This window comes from Nannospalax galili, unplaced genomic scaffold (assembly GCF_000622305.1).
Source record: "Nannospalax galili isolate Female #2095 unplaced genomic scaffold, S.galili_v1.0 scaffold298, whole genome shotgun sequence".
Classification (NCBI taxonomy): Eukaryota; Metazoa; Chordata; class Mammalia; order Rodentia; family Spalacidae; genus Nannospalax; species Nannospalax galili.
In genome coordinates, this window is record NW_008344488.1 from 1,206,022 (window position 1) to 1,223,568 (window position 17,547).

Genomic DNA, 17,547 nt, shown 5'->3' on the forward strand with positions numbered 1-17,547 from the left:
TGCAAGTATTACTCATAGTGCAAATATCATATACCACCTTTACTTAACAACTATAAGATATATACAATGTTAAGTATTCAAGGCACTTAGTAAGGAAGGAGCTAAGAGTCTTATCTGGATACAAAGCTTGTGCACAAGTAATTTAATACACTTAATGCTTTAAATTCAATGCCCTGTAGCATGCAGTATCATCACTACTTTACAAATACATCAGTTCAGACTCAGAGAGTCTTGTCTGAGATCACACACTAATAAGAGATAGAACCCAGAAGGGTTATGACGCTCCTAACCATGGAACACAGAGCTCTGTCTTCCAACTTGGATTAAAACATTTCTTCAGGTCAAGAATCAGGTCGAGGAGCTGGGGAGATGGGTCAGTTGGTAAAGTGCTTGCCATGCAAGCATGAGGACCCAAGTTTGATCCCTCAGAATCCACATAAAAAACCTGAATAGGGTAACACACACTTGTAATCTCAGCACTGAGGAGGCAGAAGCTGGGTAATCCCTGGGGCTCACTGACCAATGAGTCTAACTGGATTGTTGGAGAGTGACTGGGGAAAACATCTGAGGATGACCTCTAGCCTCCACAGCATGTGAACCTGCATACATGCCAACATGCACACACATATACATGCACACTCTGAAATAAATAAATAAGCAAATTAAACAAACAAAAATAATCAGGTTGAGGCGGGCATGGTGGCACATGCCTGTAATCCTAGCACTTGGGAGGGAGATCTGGGAACATTGCTACAAGTTCCAGACTAGCCTGGACTACCATGCAGGACTATATTTCAGACAAAACAAAACAAAGTAAAACAAAAAGAAAAATCACAAGAAGTGTATCTTTACACTGCCCTATCAGTGTTACAGTCACACTATCAGTCTGGGGGTGTTGGGTTCATTTTCTCGCCAATTAAAGAATTAAAAGGTGGGAAAAATCTCATAGAAGAGACTATTTAGAAAGAATGAAGAATCAAACATCCATACATTCACACAGAGAAACAAAGCTCTCCACCAGTGGAGAGTGGATCAGGAAACTGAAAATCCCATGTCTCTCAGAGAGGGTTGAGTTTTAAAGGTTTTATTATTTTCACCACTCCTGATTTTGATTGGTCAACTTAAACAAAGAAGGAAAGACTGATGGGCCACATCATCAAGCTGACAAGCTGAGATATAGCCAGGGCTACGTGACACTAAGTAGGTCAGTTGAAGGGGCCCTGTTTGGAGTTAAAAATAAGGGCTTCTTGCCAGAGACCAAAAAGCAGGAAATGTTCTCAATGACCCTGTTTGCGTATTAAGGGATTTAGCATCTGGGAGGAGGGTGCATGGACCTAGGGTTTGGGGTCCAACAGATGAACTGGCAAACATATTAAAACCACTGTAGAGGCCAGATATCGAAGGTAAACTTTCCTTATTTTGTTTTCTGAATCAAATGTGTTCTTTTTTCATGTGAGCATACTGAAATTTGCACTGTGCTTAAAGCCTATTAAACTGTATTAGCTGAGTAGCCAGTTCTGTCAACAAAATAGGTAATAAATTATAGGGGAAAAAATAAATGCTAAATTGTTTGTTTCCAATAAAGATGGGCAATAGAGTTACACACACACACACACACACACACACACACACACAAATACATAGTGTGCAAAATCTGTACTTCAAATATAAGCAGTTGGCAAATTAATTAAGTGATTTTTCTATAGTTCAATCTGTACTTCAAATATAAGCAGTTGGCAAATTAATTAACTGATTTTTCTATAGTTATGTAAGCTTTGACTAAGACCTTGCTTGACCAATGCCTTCATCATGATCATCTCTAAACAAAGCAGGACGACTCACTATCATAATGTTTAAATTGCTGCAGCTGTTGGATTCTCTTTGGGAAATCAGAGAGTTCAAGCACATATTTCCATAGGAGGCCTAATTTAAGTAAATAATTTACTGCTAGTAAATACCTAAGGGCTACTAAATTTAGGATATTTAGGGAAAGGAGGCTTTGTTTTTTTCATGTATTGAGAAGCTAGGACTGGGGAGATGACTCACTGAGTAAGCACTGTGCCTCTGTGCTTGCTGCACAACATGAAGAGTTGAGTTCAAATCACCAGCACCCACATAAAAAGTTGGGCATTGCCATGCATGCTTGTAACCCCACTGTTGGGATTGTAGAGACAAGTAGATCCCAGGAACTTGACGGTCAGTCAGCCTAGCAAAATGCCAAGCTTGCAGGTTCAGTGAGAGACCTTGCCCCAAGGGAACAAGGTGGAGCGTAAACAACTCCTCTGGCTTCCACATACAGGGGTGTGTCTGTACATATATGTGCATACATATACATACAGCACATACACACCAGTTAAACAAACAAACAAACAAACATTTAGAAAAGTAGCAGCTGGAAGGTGGGCTGTCCTGGAATGGTTGATGAGAGGCTAAGGGATTCTGTCCTAGACCCCAAGTCACCTTCCATCTTCCAGCTAAGTCTCCTCTCCTGGGAGTTTCATTTTCAAATGTATTTCAAGGTTTCTAAATAACTTATCCATGTCTGGCAGCGTGCCTGCAATTCAGATATGAAAAAGGCAAAAAGAAGCATCCCAGCTGAGCCAGAGCTTTCCAGAAGCTCCACCCATGGTTATATCTCACTGGTCATAGCTTTGGACTGCAACAAAGGGTGAGTTTTTGTTTTATTATGAGACTGTTTTTGCCGTAGAGTTCGGATTGTAGAAAAAGAAGAGAATGGATCCAGTGGAGGTAACCAGCAGGGCTTGGCACAGCTAAAGTAGAAGTGTGGGTGAGGAGAACTGAGGGGTTTTCTTCCTACATTCCTGTACTTGATCTGCTTATATATGCATGGCTGTGGAAGGGGAAACAGGAGAGATTCTAAACTAGAGGCCACAAAGTTTTCCATGGGTCCAGTTTCCTTCTTCTGATTCTTACTGGCCATTCTTTGCCTCCCTCCCACATCAACTGCCAGTTAGCACACTGGCGCATCAGGTGTAACGCATTCTGCCCACCATTATTTCTCCTAAAGAATTCTTGTCTTAGAATTCTTAACTGGTGTGTTATCCCTTCTCTGAGAAGTTTTCTGTTTTTGTTTCTTTTTTTTTTTTTTGCCTCTGATGACTCACTTAGCATTAAACTGCCTATGTCTTACCTTGCTGGGCTTCCTTGAGGTGAGACATTGGAGGGACTTGAGCACAAGGAGTTAGCACAGCGGGTGCGCTCAGTATGTTATACGCATGTATGTATAAGTATTTTCTCCTCAAACTCACCACAAATTCTTCAAGGTCATGTCCCTGACCATTAAGGCAACTGTAGTCATCATTACACTGTGACCAACTGCCATCTTCTGTCCTGAGGACTGATTTTTTGGCGCTCCCAAGAAAGCATTTATGTATCCCTAAGGGAGTGGTTGTTAAAAGTGGTTGTTTATGTATCCACAGGTATGGCTTCACAGTCAGACAGAATTGGGTCTTACTTGCTAACTTTGGGGTCTATGAAATTCATTTAATCTCTTTGAACATGAGATTTCTTGTATGGAAATAAATCTAATACCTACCTTGGCTGGCACTGTGCAGACCATAGCAAGATCTACCCCTAGAAAGCCCCCAGGTGTCCACCAGTGAGCCAGTCGCAGGCCATAAACAGCCCCGCTAGCAGTCCATAGGTGAAACAGCCCCAGGCTGCAGACAGCCCCCCCCCTCCAAGAGCACAAGCATAGCAGGTAAACAAAGGACAGCAACTCCTGCCTCTAAGTCCTGTGGTGCTCGGGTGCCAGGCCGAGTTATTGCACACACCATTCTACTTGGCCTTCCAATAGCCCCAATCTTTGGGAGTCAAGGTGAACCTAAGAAGAGACTTCTGGGAGTCAAAAACACCTGTATATTTTTTGTTTCTATCTTTCTAGCAGTCATCACTCTTATTATAGAGATGAGCAGAACTCTAAGAGTATTTTTTTAAAAAAATATTTTATTATCCTTATTTTATGTGTATGAGCATAATACCTGCATGTACGTAGGTGCACCATGTTGTACAATGCCTGTGGAGGTCAGAAGAGAGCGTTGGATCCCCTGGAACTGGAGTTACAGACAGTTCTTAGCCACCATGTGGGTGCTGGGAATCGAACCCAGGTCCTCTGCAGCCAGTTCTTAATCATGAGCCATCTCTCTAGCCCCCCTTACTTATTATTTTTAAATGGATTTCATCACGGCCTTTTTAAAAAATATTTTATTTTTTTATTTTGTGTATGAGTGTATTGCCTGCAGGTATGTGAGTGTACCTGTGTCATGCAAGGATGGTTGGTAGCCGCCATGTGGGTGCTGGGAATCGAACCCGGGTCCTCTGTAAGAGCAGTCAGTGCTCTTAACTTCTGAGCCATCTCTCCAGCCCCATCATGGCATTTTCATACATTGTTTTTGTTGATTCTCCTCCCCCACTCCTCTCTCCTGTTCCCCCAGCTGCCCCTCCATTATACTCAATCTACTTTCCTGTCACATGTATTCTATAGCCCTTTTGCCCCTCAAGACCTTCCCCACTCTAATGATCCCTTTTCTATTTCCATGACCTATACCCACACACATACCTGCACACATATGTAAAATTAAAATCTAGGATCCACATATGAAAGAAACATTTTGCATTTAAGACATTCTTCCTGGAGGCCTGGAACCCCAGCTGAGCTGCTGAGGTCTGGCCTGGTCTGAGAGGTTGCAGTGACAGTGAAATGAGATAATGTGAGGCACTTGCTGATGGACTTGGAGAAAGGCTCTCCACAGTGACTGCTTACCAGTTTATCCTGCAGCACCCAGGAGCACTTTTGTTTTGAAGGGATAAACACATAGGAGCCCCTTGCATTTCTTGGAGATGGAGGTTACATAATTCTAAGTATTAAAATTACTATTTTCACAACATATCAAAACAGGTATCTAAATATTTTATAGTATTAGGCATAAAGCACTATGAATCTCCATGATGTAGGCTGAACTAGTTTTCACAGAATTATTCTGCTCCATCAGTTCCAACTTAGAAAGTATGAAATAAAAAGATCATCTAGAAAAATAAAGATCCTAAATGGAGATTTGGACTTATTATAATCCACCATGGTTTCAGAAATATCAGTGAAGTCAACCCTTTTTATTTTGGGAAGGGGATGTGGTATATGATGGCAGGGGTAACATGTTGGAAGGTTACTGGGATATCTCATTTTAGTAGATGCACCACCAACAGCTCTTGCCATTTTGTATCTGAGAAATTTTGTTAGTTCCAGAGGGCTGAGGAGATAGATCAGTCAGTAAAGTGCTTGCCACATATGCACAAAGACCTGAATTTGATCCTCAGTATGCATAGCAAAAGCCATTGCGGTGGCACACACTTGGAATTCAGTGCCAGAGAGGCAGAGATAGGTAAACCCTTGAAGTTCATGGCTAGGTAGCCTAGCCTACAGAGTGACATCCAGGGCAGTGAGAGACTAAATCTTAAACAAACAAACAAACAAACAAACAAACAAAGCAAGGTGGAGAGCTCCTGAGAAAAGACACCTGAGTTTGACCTTTGGCCTCTATGAATGATTGGCTGCAGGCACCAACTCCCTCTCCCATCCCACATACACATAAAGAATTTTTCTAAGTTCTAGCTTGAAAATCTTATAAAGAACTCAATTGGCCTGGCCCAGGTCAAATGTTCACTAGTAAATCAGTAAACAGTGGGGAGATAAGAGTAAAAAGAAACTCCAACACAAAAGCAAAGACAAACAAAATCCACTTAGTTCCTATAGAGACATGAGGCTGCAATGGAGGCTCCATTAGTTGCCTCAAGAGGAGAATGCTGAGCAAGAGCACAGCTGCCCACCACACACTCATGCCATATTTATGAGAGCATACTAATTGACAAAAACTATTCATGAAGAAAGCCACACTAGTACACAAGCTGGGCCAATGGCTAAGAGATGGAGGGACATGAGCTGGGCAGCAGAAAGAAGGGAAATGAGGAATAGATAAAACAGAAACCACAGGCACACACCATCCTCCCACCCCCTGCTCATCTGTTAGGGCAACGCTTATGCAATTATGTAAAATTATTTGTACAGAAAGTAACAATTTAAAATCAAGTGATCTTTTTATTTTCAAATAGTTTCATAGAAAACTTGCAAAAATGGTACAGAATTCATACACATTCCCTCACCCAGTTTCTATTTTAACATTTTACATTAGTAAGGTACATTTTTCAGTTAATGAAGTAGGGTTGGTCTTTTGTTAGTTGAAGCCCATATAATATTCAGACTTACTTTCAAATCTCACCTAGGATGCTACATCACATGTAGTCATTCTCTGTGTCAAAAAAATATCATGAAGTTGCTGATACTTGCTGGTATCTGATGTAAGCCAAACTAATCAAATCATTGCATGAAAAGAACTTAGCAGTTTACCAAAGGGTGATTTAAAATTTTAGCCATTAAAGGAAATTTTGACAACTGATGTTTTCATAATTTTTTCAACAAAGCATCATTAAATAATTTAGCTAGTAACTGCAATCTACAGTGTCCAATCACAAGAAAACAAGCTGACAGTTGTGGATTTATGTTTCAGATAGTGGATATGAGAGAAGAAATTGCACGGGAACATACAACGGACAGTGATGAGCACGTGAGTCCTAACGCTAACCCATGGATCCTTGATGATGACAGGCAGGATTTTCACAGGGGCAGGCAAAATCCCTAGTGCATTTTGGTTTCCAACATTAACAATAACAGTAAATATATTTTCCCAGTTGCCGGGAAAAGCAATTGTTAATCATACAATACCCTTTGTAGTATGACAAATCGAGTGCAAAAATGTAGGGATATATTTGTCAGAATGTTTACTAATCAGGAGGGAGACCACAGAATAGAGTCTGGGCCAAGTATGTGGAAATTCTGATCAGCCTACTGTCTCTGTCCACAATGTCCATAAGGTGATTTAACTACTAGAGTAAATGCACCTTTTAAAACTAAGTGTTTCTCAAACCTTTGATAAAGGAACGCTTTTATCAAAAAGGGTACTGATGGTATGACATATTTTCAAAATGTTGTGGCACATAATACAATTCTAATGGGAAGCTGATCAACAACTTAATAAATTTTAGTGTATTAGAGGAAATTAGTGAGGTACTACCTCAAATGTTTTTATTTCTTTATAGAATTTATTAAGTTCAGAAATATCTGTCTCTCTTACACACACACACACACACACACACACACACACACACACACACACACACCTACCATACCAGAACAGAAATGGGAAATGTCACAAAAGCATTACTAATGTACTGAAAGTACACATCAGAAAGCTTTAAAGCATTTTAGAGAGGATGAGGGCCCACATCAATATAAATGACTAAGAAAAGAGAAATTAAGTTATTTCTGCTCTCCTAAAGGGCTCCTGAGCACTGGTCTGAAGTGGGCCCTCTCCATGACTGAGCTGATTCAACATCTTTCTCTTTGGTCTCCTGATGAGATGGCATGGAAAGTGTATGTGGTGCTCACCTGGCTCCCCCAAAGAAAGGGAAGGCCTGCTGCAGTCACTGTCTGTCTCCAGAGGCAGGACTGTGCAGTCCTTTGCTACTCTGAGCTAGCTTCATCAGAAACCAGTTTCTACAGCACAGTAACATGTCAAAAGGAGGAGCAAAAAAGCCCTTGTCTACTAACTGTGTAGAGGTGGCAGGAGAGGAGGCTTGACTGACATATGAGGTGGCTAAAATTTGCAATGTGGTTTCCAAGGAAAACCATATCATAACAGATAAATCATTTTCTAGTTCAATTCCATCACCGATAAATAATCTGGGGTACATTATCCTCTATATAGCATCATTATATTACAATATATCCCCTCTTCCCTCATTCCCCATCTGTCGCTATGTAGTGTAGGCTGCCCTCGAGATTGTGATCCTCATATCTCAGTCTCCTGAATGTTGGGATTACAGACAGACCTGTGCCACCACATATAGCTAATAATATTTTTCTGAAAAGCAAAAAAAAAAAAAAATCATTTTGCATCCTAAGACTTTGAACACTAAATAACGCAAAGAATTAATTTTTTGGCAAATTATGGGAGGCTATAATTAGTTTCTGAAAGCCTTTGAATTGCTTCTAAGATGTATTCATAGTTCAGGCAACAAAGTTATGTTTCTGTCATTTAATATTTTATTATTTTTTCAACTTGATATCCCCACTTGAATTCTCTTTGAGACAGGGTTTTATGTAGCCCAGGTTGGCCTATAACTCTCTATGTCCTTGAACTCCTGATTTTCCTGCCTATACTTCTGGTGTACTGGGATTATAGGTATGTGCTACCATGCCTGGCTTATGCCCAGATAAACTTTAAAAAAAAATATTCTTTGAAAATGCCACACAATGTCTTTTTGTCACACTCAGACCCCCTCCCCCATCTACACCCTCCCCTTACTATCCCCCAACTTCATGTCCTCTATTATTTTTTCTGTGCACTCTTTTGCAATGATCCCTGAGCCTTGGAAGGAGAGGATGTGATACAGGCATCCCACTGAGGGCCGAGTACACCACAGTCTCTTATTTTCTGCATGTTGACCAGTTGTGGGTCTTTGTGTTAACTGCCATCTGCTGCAAGAAGATACTTCTCTGATGAGAGTTGAGAGATGGACTAATCTATGGGTATAATAATAAGTCATTAGGAATCAGTGTAATATTATATTCATTTAACAGAATAATAGTAGTAGGTTCTCCTCTATGGCCTGGGACCCAGCTAGCGGCAAGTTATTGGCCTGGATAACAGCACTAGGTATGGGCCCCATCATGTGAAGTGCTCCTTAAATCCAATCAGAAAGTGGTTGATCACTCCCAACCACCATTGCACTATATACCCACTTTCTTAGAGAAATTCCTAATATAAACAATTTTTTAAGTTTTGATTTGGAAATCTAGCATAGCATGCATAAAATGAAAAAATGCCTTAAAAATAAATACATTTTACTTAAGTCCCATTTATTTGTTTCTGTTAGTTGGCACAAAAATAAATACTTCAAATACTCCCAAGATATGAAGGACACTATACCAAAGGAATGGACCATTCCCAGTGAGCCTGAGGGGTCTGGCTGTAGTGCAGCAACAGGAGCCTGTAGGCTACAGGGACACTTTCCTCTTCTGAAAGCTAGAAGCAACCCAAAGAGGCAACATTAGGGAAGAAAATGTGCTTCAAAGAACGTAATGAAGAAAGATAAGGCTCTAAGCACCTTTACAATGCTCTTATAAAAATCCATTAATTCTGGGCTGGCGTGATGGCTCAGTGATTAAGAGTGCGTACTGCTTTTGCAGAAGACTGGAGCTTGGTTCCCAGCACCCACATCAGGTGGTCCACAACCGCCTGTAACTCTAGTTCCAGAGGATCTGATACTCTCTTCTGGACTCTGAGGGTAGCTGTACACACATGTGCACATTCCCTGGCCCCCCTATACACACAATTAAAAATAAAAATAAACCTTTTTTAAAAATCCACTAATTCTTCTGTACAGAAATCCAGAGAAGAGAAAGGTAAAACTAGCTGCACAAAAATCAAATGATAGGTGTTATATAATGGGTTTCTCTGATGTGTGAAAACCTGATCAGAAGTCCTCTGTTCTTTGACGGCTCCTGCGCTCTCCTTCTTTAGTATCAGTGTTGCTGCAGCAGCTCCTTAGCTATTACCTAGACTGCTTCAGATGGATGTATGAGGCCTGTGTTAGCATCAGTACTTCACTCTTGCTGCACTACAATGCTTTCACTGCTGTATCATGAGGCATTACCACAAATAAGTTACCACTCCACTTCATAAGTAGAAATTAAAGTGTACTTTGCTCAGCTGAGCTTTGCTGTTCTAAATTATATTTGTTCATTCACCTGCCAATTTGAAAAATCTAGTAATTTGTAAAGGACTTTCTGGTTATTAATTCAGATTGGTAATGTTATAACTTGATTCAAAAGCAAAATATACTACAGCATTCCATGGGCAGAAGGCCAACTCTACAGTGATATGATAAGGTCACTTTATGGATACCCAAATAAAAATTACTCTCAAATTATTTTATATATTGGAATTAGTTTACAAAAGGAACTATAAAGTTAATGAGAAGACTGTAGGTCTTTGGTTTAGAATATAACAACAACAGAATAGTAATTTTAATATGAATCCTTGATATTGTCAGAAAGTTATAGTCTTTGGGACTGGAGAGATGGCTCAGTAGTTATAAGCACTGGCTGTTCTTATAGAGGACCCAGGTTCAAATCCCAGTACCCCATGGTGGCTGACAACTCTCTACAACTCCAGTTCCAGGGGATCCAATTCCCTCTTCTGACCTCTGTGGGCACTGCATGACATAGGGCACTGACATAACAAACAGTCAATACACTAATACACATAAAATAAAAATAAAAATAAAAAAGAAAGTTATAGCCTTCAATTTGGAGAACCAAGCCAAAACATTAACAAACAAAGCCACAGAGTCCCTAGAAATTACAGGATAATCCAGAAATTGGAAAAAAGGTGAAGGTTAACCTGCATCTACCTGGCTGACCATGAAAAGCCCAGAAGCAGCATTAAGGAACACAAATAATGCTACTATAGATGAAGTAATGGTGAAAACCTGCAGAGAGTTTTCTACTGAAGCTTTAGTGGACCTGAAATAGCACAGCCTAACTGTCTTACTAGTGATATGATTGGTTAGTCAGTATTACTACAAAACCAAGCCAGTGCTGTGAGCTGACAAACGTTTCATATAACCTGGGGATTCTCTTCCAGGTCAGCCACACTGATGATTCTGGCTATTGTCAGGGCTGCCTCCTCAGAGGGACATTCTCCTTTGGAGGATGGGAGGCTGCTGTACTATGAGAAGCAGATGATTCAGGTGTTCCAAAACAGCCTGGGAGAAGCTGCCAGCAAAAGAGAAAAAAAAAAAAACGGAGGATGCCTTACTATGTTTTCTATGATGTAATCACTATTTCATGCCTATAAAACCTTAAAGAAAAAGAAGTTCCTTGGAAATCGTATAATGAAACCCATTATTTTATATGCTAACTAAAAGAGTTAAAAATAAACAAGAAGAAGGGGGACAAAACAGGGTAATGGAACACATGTGACATGAAAGGAGGAGGAGGGACTATCTGAAGAGGATCCAGAATTCCAGGTAGAACCTTTTCTAAAGGAGAATATACTGCATATTAATATCCACTTTCCAAAACCTTTATTATTATTGCATGTGTATATGATGTGTAGGAACTTGTACCACATTGTGCATGTGAAGGTCAGAGGACAACATTCCATTTTCCATTGTCTTCTTTCACCACAGGTTCCGGGAATTGAACTCAGGTTGTCAATCTTGCACGACAAGCCTTTTACCGTCTGAGCCATCTTGCTGGTCCAGAATCCATCCTCTGGAATCCCTGGTGGGACTTTTCTTTAGAAAACAAAACCAGATATAGGTGCTGGCTGATGACTTCACCAACATCACATGAAATGACTTTTGAGTTTGCCATACAGTCTGAGTTTCTTTGTTGTGAGCAGCTGTGCCAGGCCATTGAGAAACACCAGAAAGATGGTCATGGACATGACAATCACGTAGTGGCTGATGCTGCAAAAGAAGAAAAAGAAACATGTTGCAGGCAGAGAGAACATTCAAGAGGAAAAAGCCCAAGATTCTCCAAAGTGTTTTAAATGGCTATATAAAATACACAGAATTTAAAAAATACATAAAATTAGAAAAGGTACTAATGATTTAAAAGTAGATACCAGCTGGGGTAATGGCTCAGTGAGTAAAGTGCTTGCTGAGGAAGCATGAAGACCTGAGTTCAGATCCCCAGCACCCATGTAAAAAGCCAAGTGTGGTCGAACATGTATAATTCCAGTGCTGGGGGATGGAGACAGAAGGATTCCAGGAACTTGCTGGCTAGTCAGTCCAGCCAATCTGTGAGCTCTTGGTTTAATGAAAGACCTTGTTTCAAAAACTAAGGTGGGCAGTGATACAGGAACATATCTGACATTGATCTCTGGCCTTGGAATGTACCCCTACCCCCACATAAAATAGGTAACATGTTTTTATGGTGATATGCACACATTTCATTGCAGCACTCAGGAAGCAGAGGCAGGGGGATCTCTGTGGGATTGAGGCCAACTTGGTCTACACAGTGAATTCCAGGTCAGCTAGGGCTATGGGAAGACCTTGTTTCAAACTAACCCCTCCATTAGGTAATTAAAAATGTATGAGTATCTATATATTTCCTTGGCAATGTATTAACATTAGTTGTATATGTTAATTACGTATTAATTTTAAACCTAATAGCATAATCATCATGCGGAGACAGTGTTGAATGCAGTGTTCTGAGACACTGGTGACAACACAGAACACCATGAAGGGCCTGGTTGGTATTAGCAGTGCTTGTGCTTTGCCATCAGCAGAAATGAAATTTCAAAAGCTTTTAAAAATTAATATCCCTTTAATTTTTGGACTCTGTAGCTTGTCGACAGACCCCATGCTTGAGCATGCCATCTTGTGCTCTGAAGTAAGGTAGAAGCACCATGACAAAACTACCACCAGCCACTAAGAAAGAAAAAGGTTACTCAAAGTCAAAATCAGGGAAGTGAGTTTTAATGAAAGAAAAAAAAGGGAAAAGGGGCACATCTCTTTATTAATCTCACAATCAAAGTCACTATCTTCCAGACTTTTGGTAAAAGACAGGTTAATAAATACTAGTAAAATCACTCAATCTTCATCTAACAACAATAGCAAATGTTCAATCACCCCATCCTACATTTTAATATGTACGTGTATGGGTATGGAGACCAGTGGGTCAACCTGAAGTGTTCCTTGGGAGCCATTTACCTTAATTTTTAACACCCTCTCTCCACTGGGACCCAGGGCTCAAGATTTGGCTCAACTGGCTTGTCAGTCAGTCTCAGGGCGCCTCCTGTCTCTACTTCCCTAACCCTGGCATTACAGGTGCATATTGCCAGGCTAGGCTTTTTTTTTTTTTTTTTTAATGTGGGTGCTGAGGATCAAAGCCATGTATCCATGCTTGTGCTGCAAGCACTTTACCAAATGAGCCATATCTGTAGTCCCCAAATTTCCTTTTTTAAACACGAAAATTATACTGTCCCTAGAGAATATGGCTTGATAACATATTTAGATGTATGTAAAGAAATGTAGGCTACAAATCTGACAGGTGTGGAATAAAGCAGAGGTTTCACACAGTCCAAGCTAAGCTATTACCCATGCTTGTGCTGCAAGCACTTTACCAAATGAGCCATATCTGTAGTCCCCAAATTTCCTTTTTTAAACACGAAAATTATACTGTCCCTAGAGAATATGGCTTGATAACATATTTAGATGTATGTAAAGAAATGTAGGCTACAAATCTGACAGGTGTGGAATAAAGCAGAGGTTTCACACAGTCCAAGCTAAGCTATGTATACTAGCAATTTATCTGTTTTCAATGTCTATTAGCCACACTTAACTATACTCTTACAATAGATTTGCATGTTTTATATTCTTCAACAGAGAGAGGGGAAAAAACTGTGTCAGGTCTAACTCCACACCAGTGTGGGAAAGGGAGGCCAGTATTTTCTCCCCTTTCTCTGAGCAAACAGGATAGGCATCACTATGTTGGCTAAACAACCTCCTACCCAAGAGTGGCCCATGGTAGAGGTCAGGGCACAAAGCCTTGTGACATGAGGGAAGGTAGCTGACGGGTGCAAGTAAGCCACCATTACAGGGGTGAAGAGTCTAAAGGGAAATGGATGTATGGCCTGGAAAGTCCCCTTCCCACCTTCCCAGTAACTCCTCCCCACAGAAGAGCAGCCCTCCCCACCTTAAATTGCTGACTTTAACTCCACTTTGGCCTGCTGTCGGGTAAGACCCCTCCAAAAGGCCTTCCATTCTGTGCACTTTTTTTCCCCTTCTGGTAATGTGACAGCTCTTAAGTAAGAACCATGAATTGTAATGTTTTATAATTTGCTAAGACTTTCTTCAGGGAAGGCACTGGTTGGCAATTCTTATGTAGAATCTTTCCTACGTTTACCTTATAAAGTAAATTTGAAACAGAAAAAACAGAGTTGGCTAATGAGAAATCAAGAATGAGATCCAGTGATATTAGAAATACAGTGCTGGTCCAGGCTAGACTTATGACCAGAAAAGAAAACAAAACCAGAGTCTTAACTAATGAATAGTACCTACACTACAGTAAGATTTTTAAAACTTTGATTTGTTTTCACCATAAAAATAATGTAATGGGATAATACACCTGGAACTTTATCTGCTTAAGCTTCTCTGTGCAAGTATTTTTATTTTTACCTGGAATGAATATGGGTCTTACCTACTAATTAATGAAATCACTGATAATTATATTTACTTTAAAATGAAAATGACTGTAGGACTATTATTCTTAAGATGTGCTAGGAGTAAAATTATTTTGATATTTTTAATTTTAGCACAATACTTTTGAAAAATTCATGCTCAAATTGGTAAGATCATATTATTAAAATTAAGTGAGCCACGTTGACATTTTACTGCACCGAATTTGGTACTTGGTTGTTTGATCTTTAAAATCTTCCAAAGGCAACTAAAGTTTATCATGACATAGAGATTCTCAGAAAACATGCTTTTAGAAAACCAGAAATGTTTTTAAAAAAATCAGCAGAACTTTCTCTTCTGGAGATGGAACAGATATATGCTCCCTGTTCCCTCTACTAAGACTAAAAACTTTGCACATTACATGTGAACAGGTACAAGTAGACTCCAAATGGCAGAAGAAAGGCAGCAGCTGGCTTGGTTCTTAGGACCTGGGAATGCCACAGTGGTGAGTTCCTAGATCTTCCTTTTCTCTCTCATATATACCTGACTTGCCAGAAGAGGCAGGTGGCTCAGATGTGCAATGGGAACAGGTAAACATGCCCCAAACCAAAAATATCCCCACTGCAAGAGCCTGTCTCTAGTAAAGAGATAGACAAGGAAAGAGGCAGTCTTTGAAGAAAGAAAATGTTTAAGTATTAACCATTCTGCCTTAGCCATACACCACAGAGAACCTGGTAGCCACACCTCTACCTATCCCAACAAAGGCAGAGTGGGGTGCCTGAACTTCTAGCCTGAACAGCTTGCCTTGGGCATTCCAACCCCAGCTGTCCTCTCTGTGCTCCCAAGCCTTGGTACCAGTGCAGGCTGAGTTAGGGAAGCTGGGATAGGGTCAAAGGAGGCCTGGAGAGTGTCAGGCATATGCTCATTTCCAGCAAAGAAATGGAATACACAAAGAAGAACCTACAGACATTTTAGATTTCAAAGACACAAGAACCAAAACAAAACTTAACAGATGGGTTTAATAGTAGAACTGGGGGGGGGGAAAGTAAAAATTTGCAAACATGAGGATAAAAGAGTAGAAACTACAAACAGCCCTTCCACCCCAATAAGGTGTACCCCCAAAGATCCGAGGACCATGACACAAGATCTAACACTTATGCATTGGAATTCCAGAAGAAAAAAGAAAAGAGGGAAGGACAATACTCTTTGGAATAGTGGTTGAAAGTGCTGAAATGTGCCAAAGACAAATAACTAATAGACTGCAGAAGGTGAGGCAAGTTGACTAGAAACTCAACGTAATTCACACAAATCCACAGTGAGCTTTTGACAACTAAAAGAAAGTTGACAGCGGCAGAGACCGATGGCACCTTGCCTATAGGGAAAAAAATTTGAACAATAGCAGCCTTCTCCTCAGAAAACATGGAAGCCAGAAGGGAACACACCATGATCAAGTGCTGGAAGGGTTGGGGTGGGATTCTAAACTGCCCACCCAGAATTCAATGAAAGTATACTTTTTCCTTGAAGGAAAAAGAAAGTAGATATTCTCAGGTGAAGGAAAATGAAGAGAATTTTTTTTTTTCTTCAGACCTACCCTGAAAGAAATCTAAAGGAAGAGAAAATAACAAGAAATCTGGCAAAATCATGAAGGAAGAACTTTACAGGAAAAAGTATGAATACATACAATAGGTTTGCCTTTTGTACTTTATATTTGATAATTGAAGATATTTGATAATAAGACTAACTCTGGTGTGGTTTCAAATGCACATGGAAGAAATGTTGAAGGTAGTTTCATTACAAATAAGGGTGGTGAGGAGATATAGAAGGGCATAAACTGATAAAACAGAACCAGTAGACTGTGATTAACTGTGTATATATAATATGCCTTGAGCAACCAACCAGCTAAAAAACCACACAAAACACTGACAAATACTGCAGGTAAGTAAAACTGGAATGCTGTGAAATTTTCAAAAAGGAAACACAAAACAAAACAGAAGCAAAAAGCAAATAGCAGATTTAAGTCCTAATATATTAATAAGCACATTAAATATTGTCTAAATACACAAATTAAATAAAAATTTGGTAAAGTTGACTAAAAACATGACTAAACCGTATGTTGTCTACGAGATAATCAATTCAATTGTAAGGATAAAGGCAGATTAAAGTAACAAGATGGAGAAGACAGAGGCTAACTATCCCTTATCGAAAACGCTTAGACAAGATTTATTTTAGATTTTATTTTTTGTTTGTTTTTGTAATACTTGGACATACATAATGAGATATCCTAAGGATGGGATCCAACTCTAACCATAAGATTCATTTATTGCATATACACACAGCCTGAAGGTGATTTTTACACAATATTTTTAGTGTGCCTCTGTTTTGACTTCAACCTCTCCTGTGAGGTCAGGTGTGGAATTTTCCACTGCAGGCATCATGCTGATGTTCAAAAAGTTCAGACTTTGGAACATTTTGGATTTTTGGATTAGGATTGTTGAACCTGCGTATCATGTAAGCATCAACAAAAGGAAAGAATGGCTGTATTAATACCAGAGATCAGATACTGTTTTCTCAACATCTGATAGAAGAATACACTGCAGTCAGCAAGGATAGAAAGTCAACACGATGGAACAACAACTCCAACTGACAATTAGAGAACACTTGCCCCAACAGCAGCAGAAGGTGCTGCTTTTTAAGTGTTCATGCTTACCTAAATAGAACATATCCTGAAATAACACAAACCTCCATGAGTTTATTAGAACTGAAATCACAGATTATTTATCTGACCACAACAGAATTAAACTAGCTATCAGTTACACAGAATGACAAACTCCACAACACTTGGAAACTAAACATCATACTTATAAATGAATCATGGACCAAAAACGTGCTCCCCCCACCTTCTGACTTTTTGAAACAGGGTTTCACTATGTAGCCCAAACTACCTAGAACTTTCTATGTAGCCTGGGATGACATCATGATTTTCCTGCTTTCGTATCCTAAGCACTGTGATTATGTTTGAATGTGGGATGAAGGCTGGCAATGTGGTGCAGTGGGTAAAAGCACTTGCTGCTAAGCCTGACACCCTGCATTTGATCCCCAGAATACCCACATAGTAGAAGGAAAAAAGAACTGACTCCCACAAGTTGTCTGACCTCCACACTTGTGCTGTGGCACACATGCATTCTCTCTCTCTCTCTCTCTCTCTCTCTCTCTCTCTCTCTC

General features: G+C 39.9%; 1 protein-coding gene across 5 annotated transcripts in view; it reads right to left on the reverse strand.

The window, feature by feature from the left end:
* Positions 1-11,189: 11,189 nt before the first annotated feature.
* Pign (phosphatidylinositol glycan anchor biosynthesis class N) overlaps positions 11,190-17,547 on the reverse strand; it is a 171,601-nt gene continuing 165,243 nt past the window's right edge. For 3 of the 5 annotated variants that reach the window (XM_017800012.2, XM_029567167.1, XM_017800011.2), the window contains one exon: positions 11,190-11,610. In XM_017800012.2, the coding sequence (XP_017655501.1) occupies positions 11,353-11,610 (258 nt within the window). In that variant the 3' untranslated portion in view covers positions 11,190-11,352. The remainder of the gene's footprint in view (positions 11,611-17,547) is intronic. The other 2 variants (XM_008840646.3, XM_029567166.1) reach the window with 2 other exon arrangements.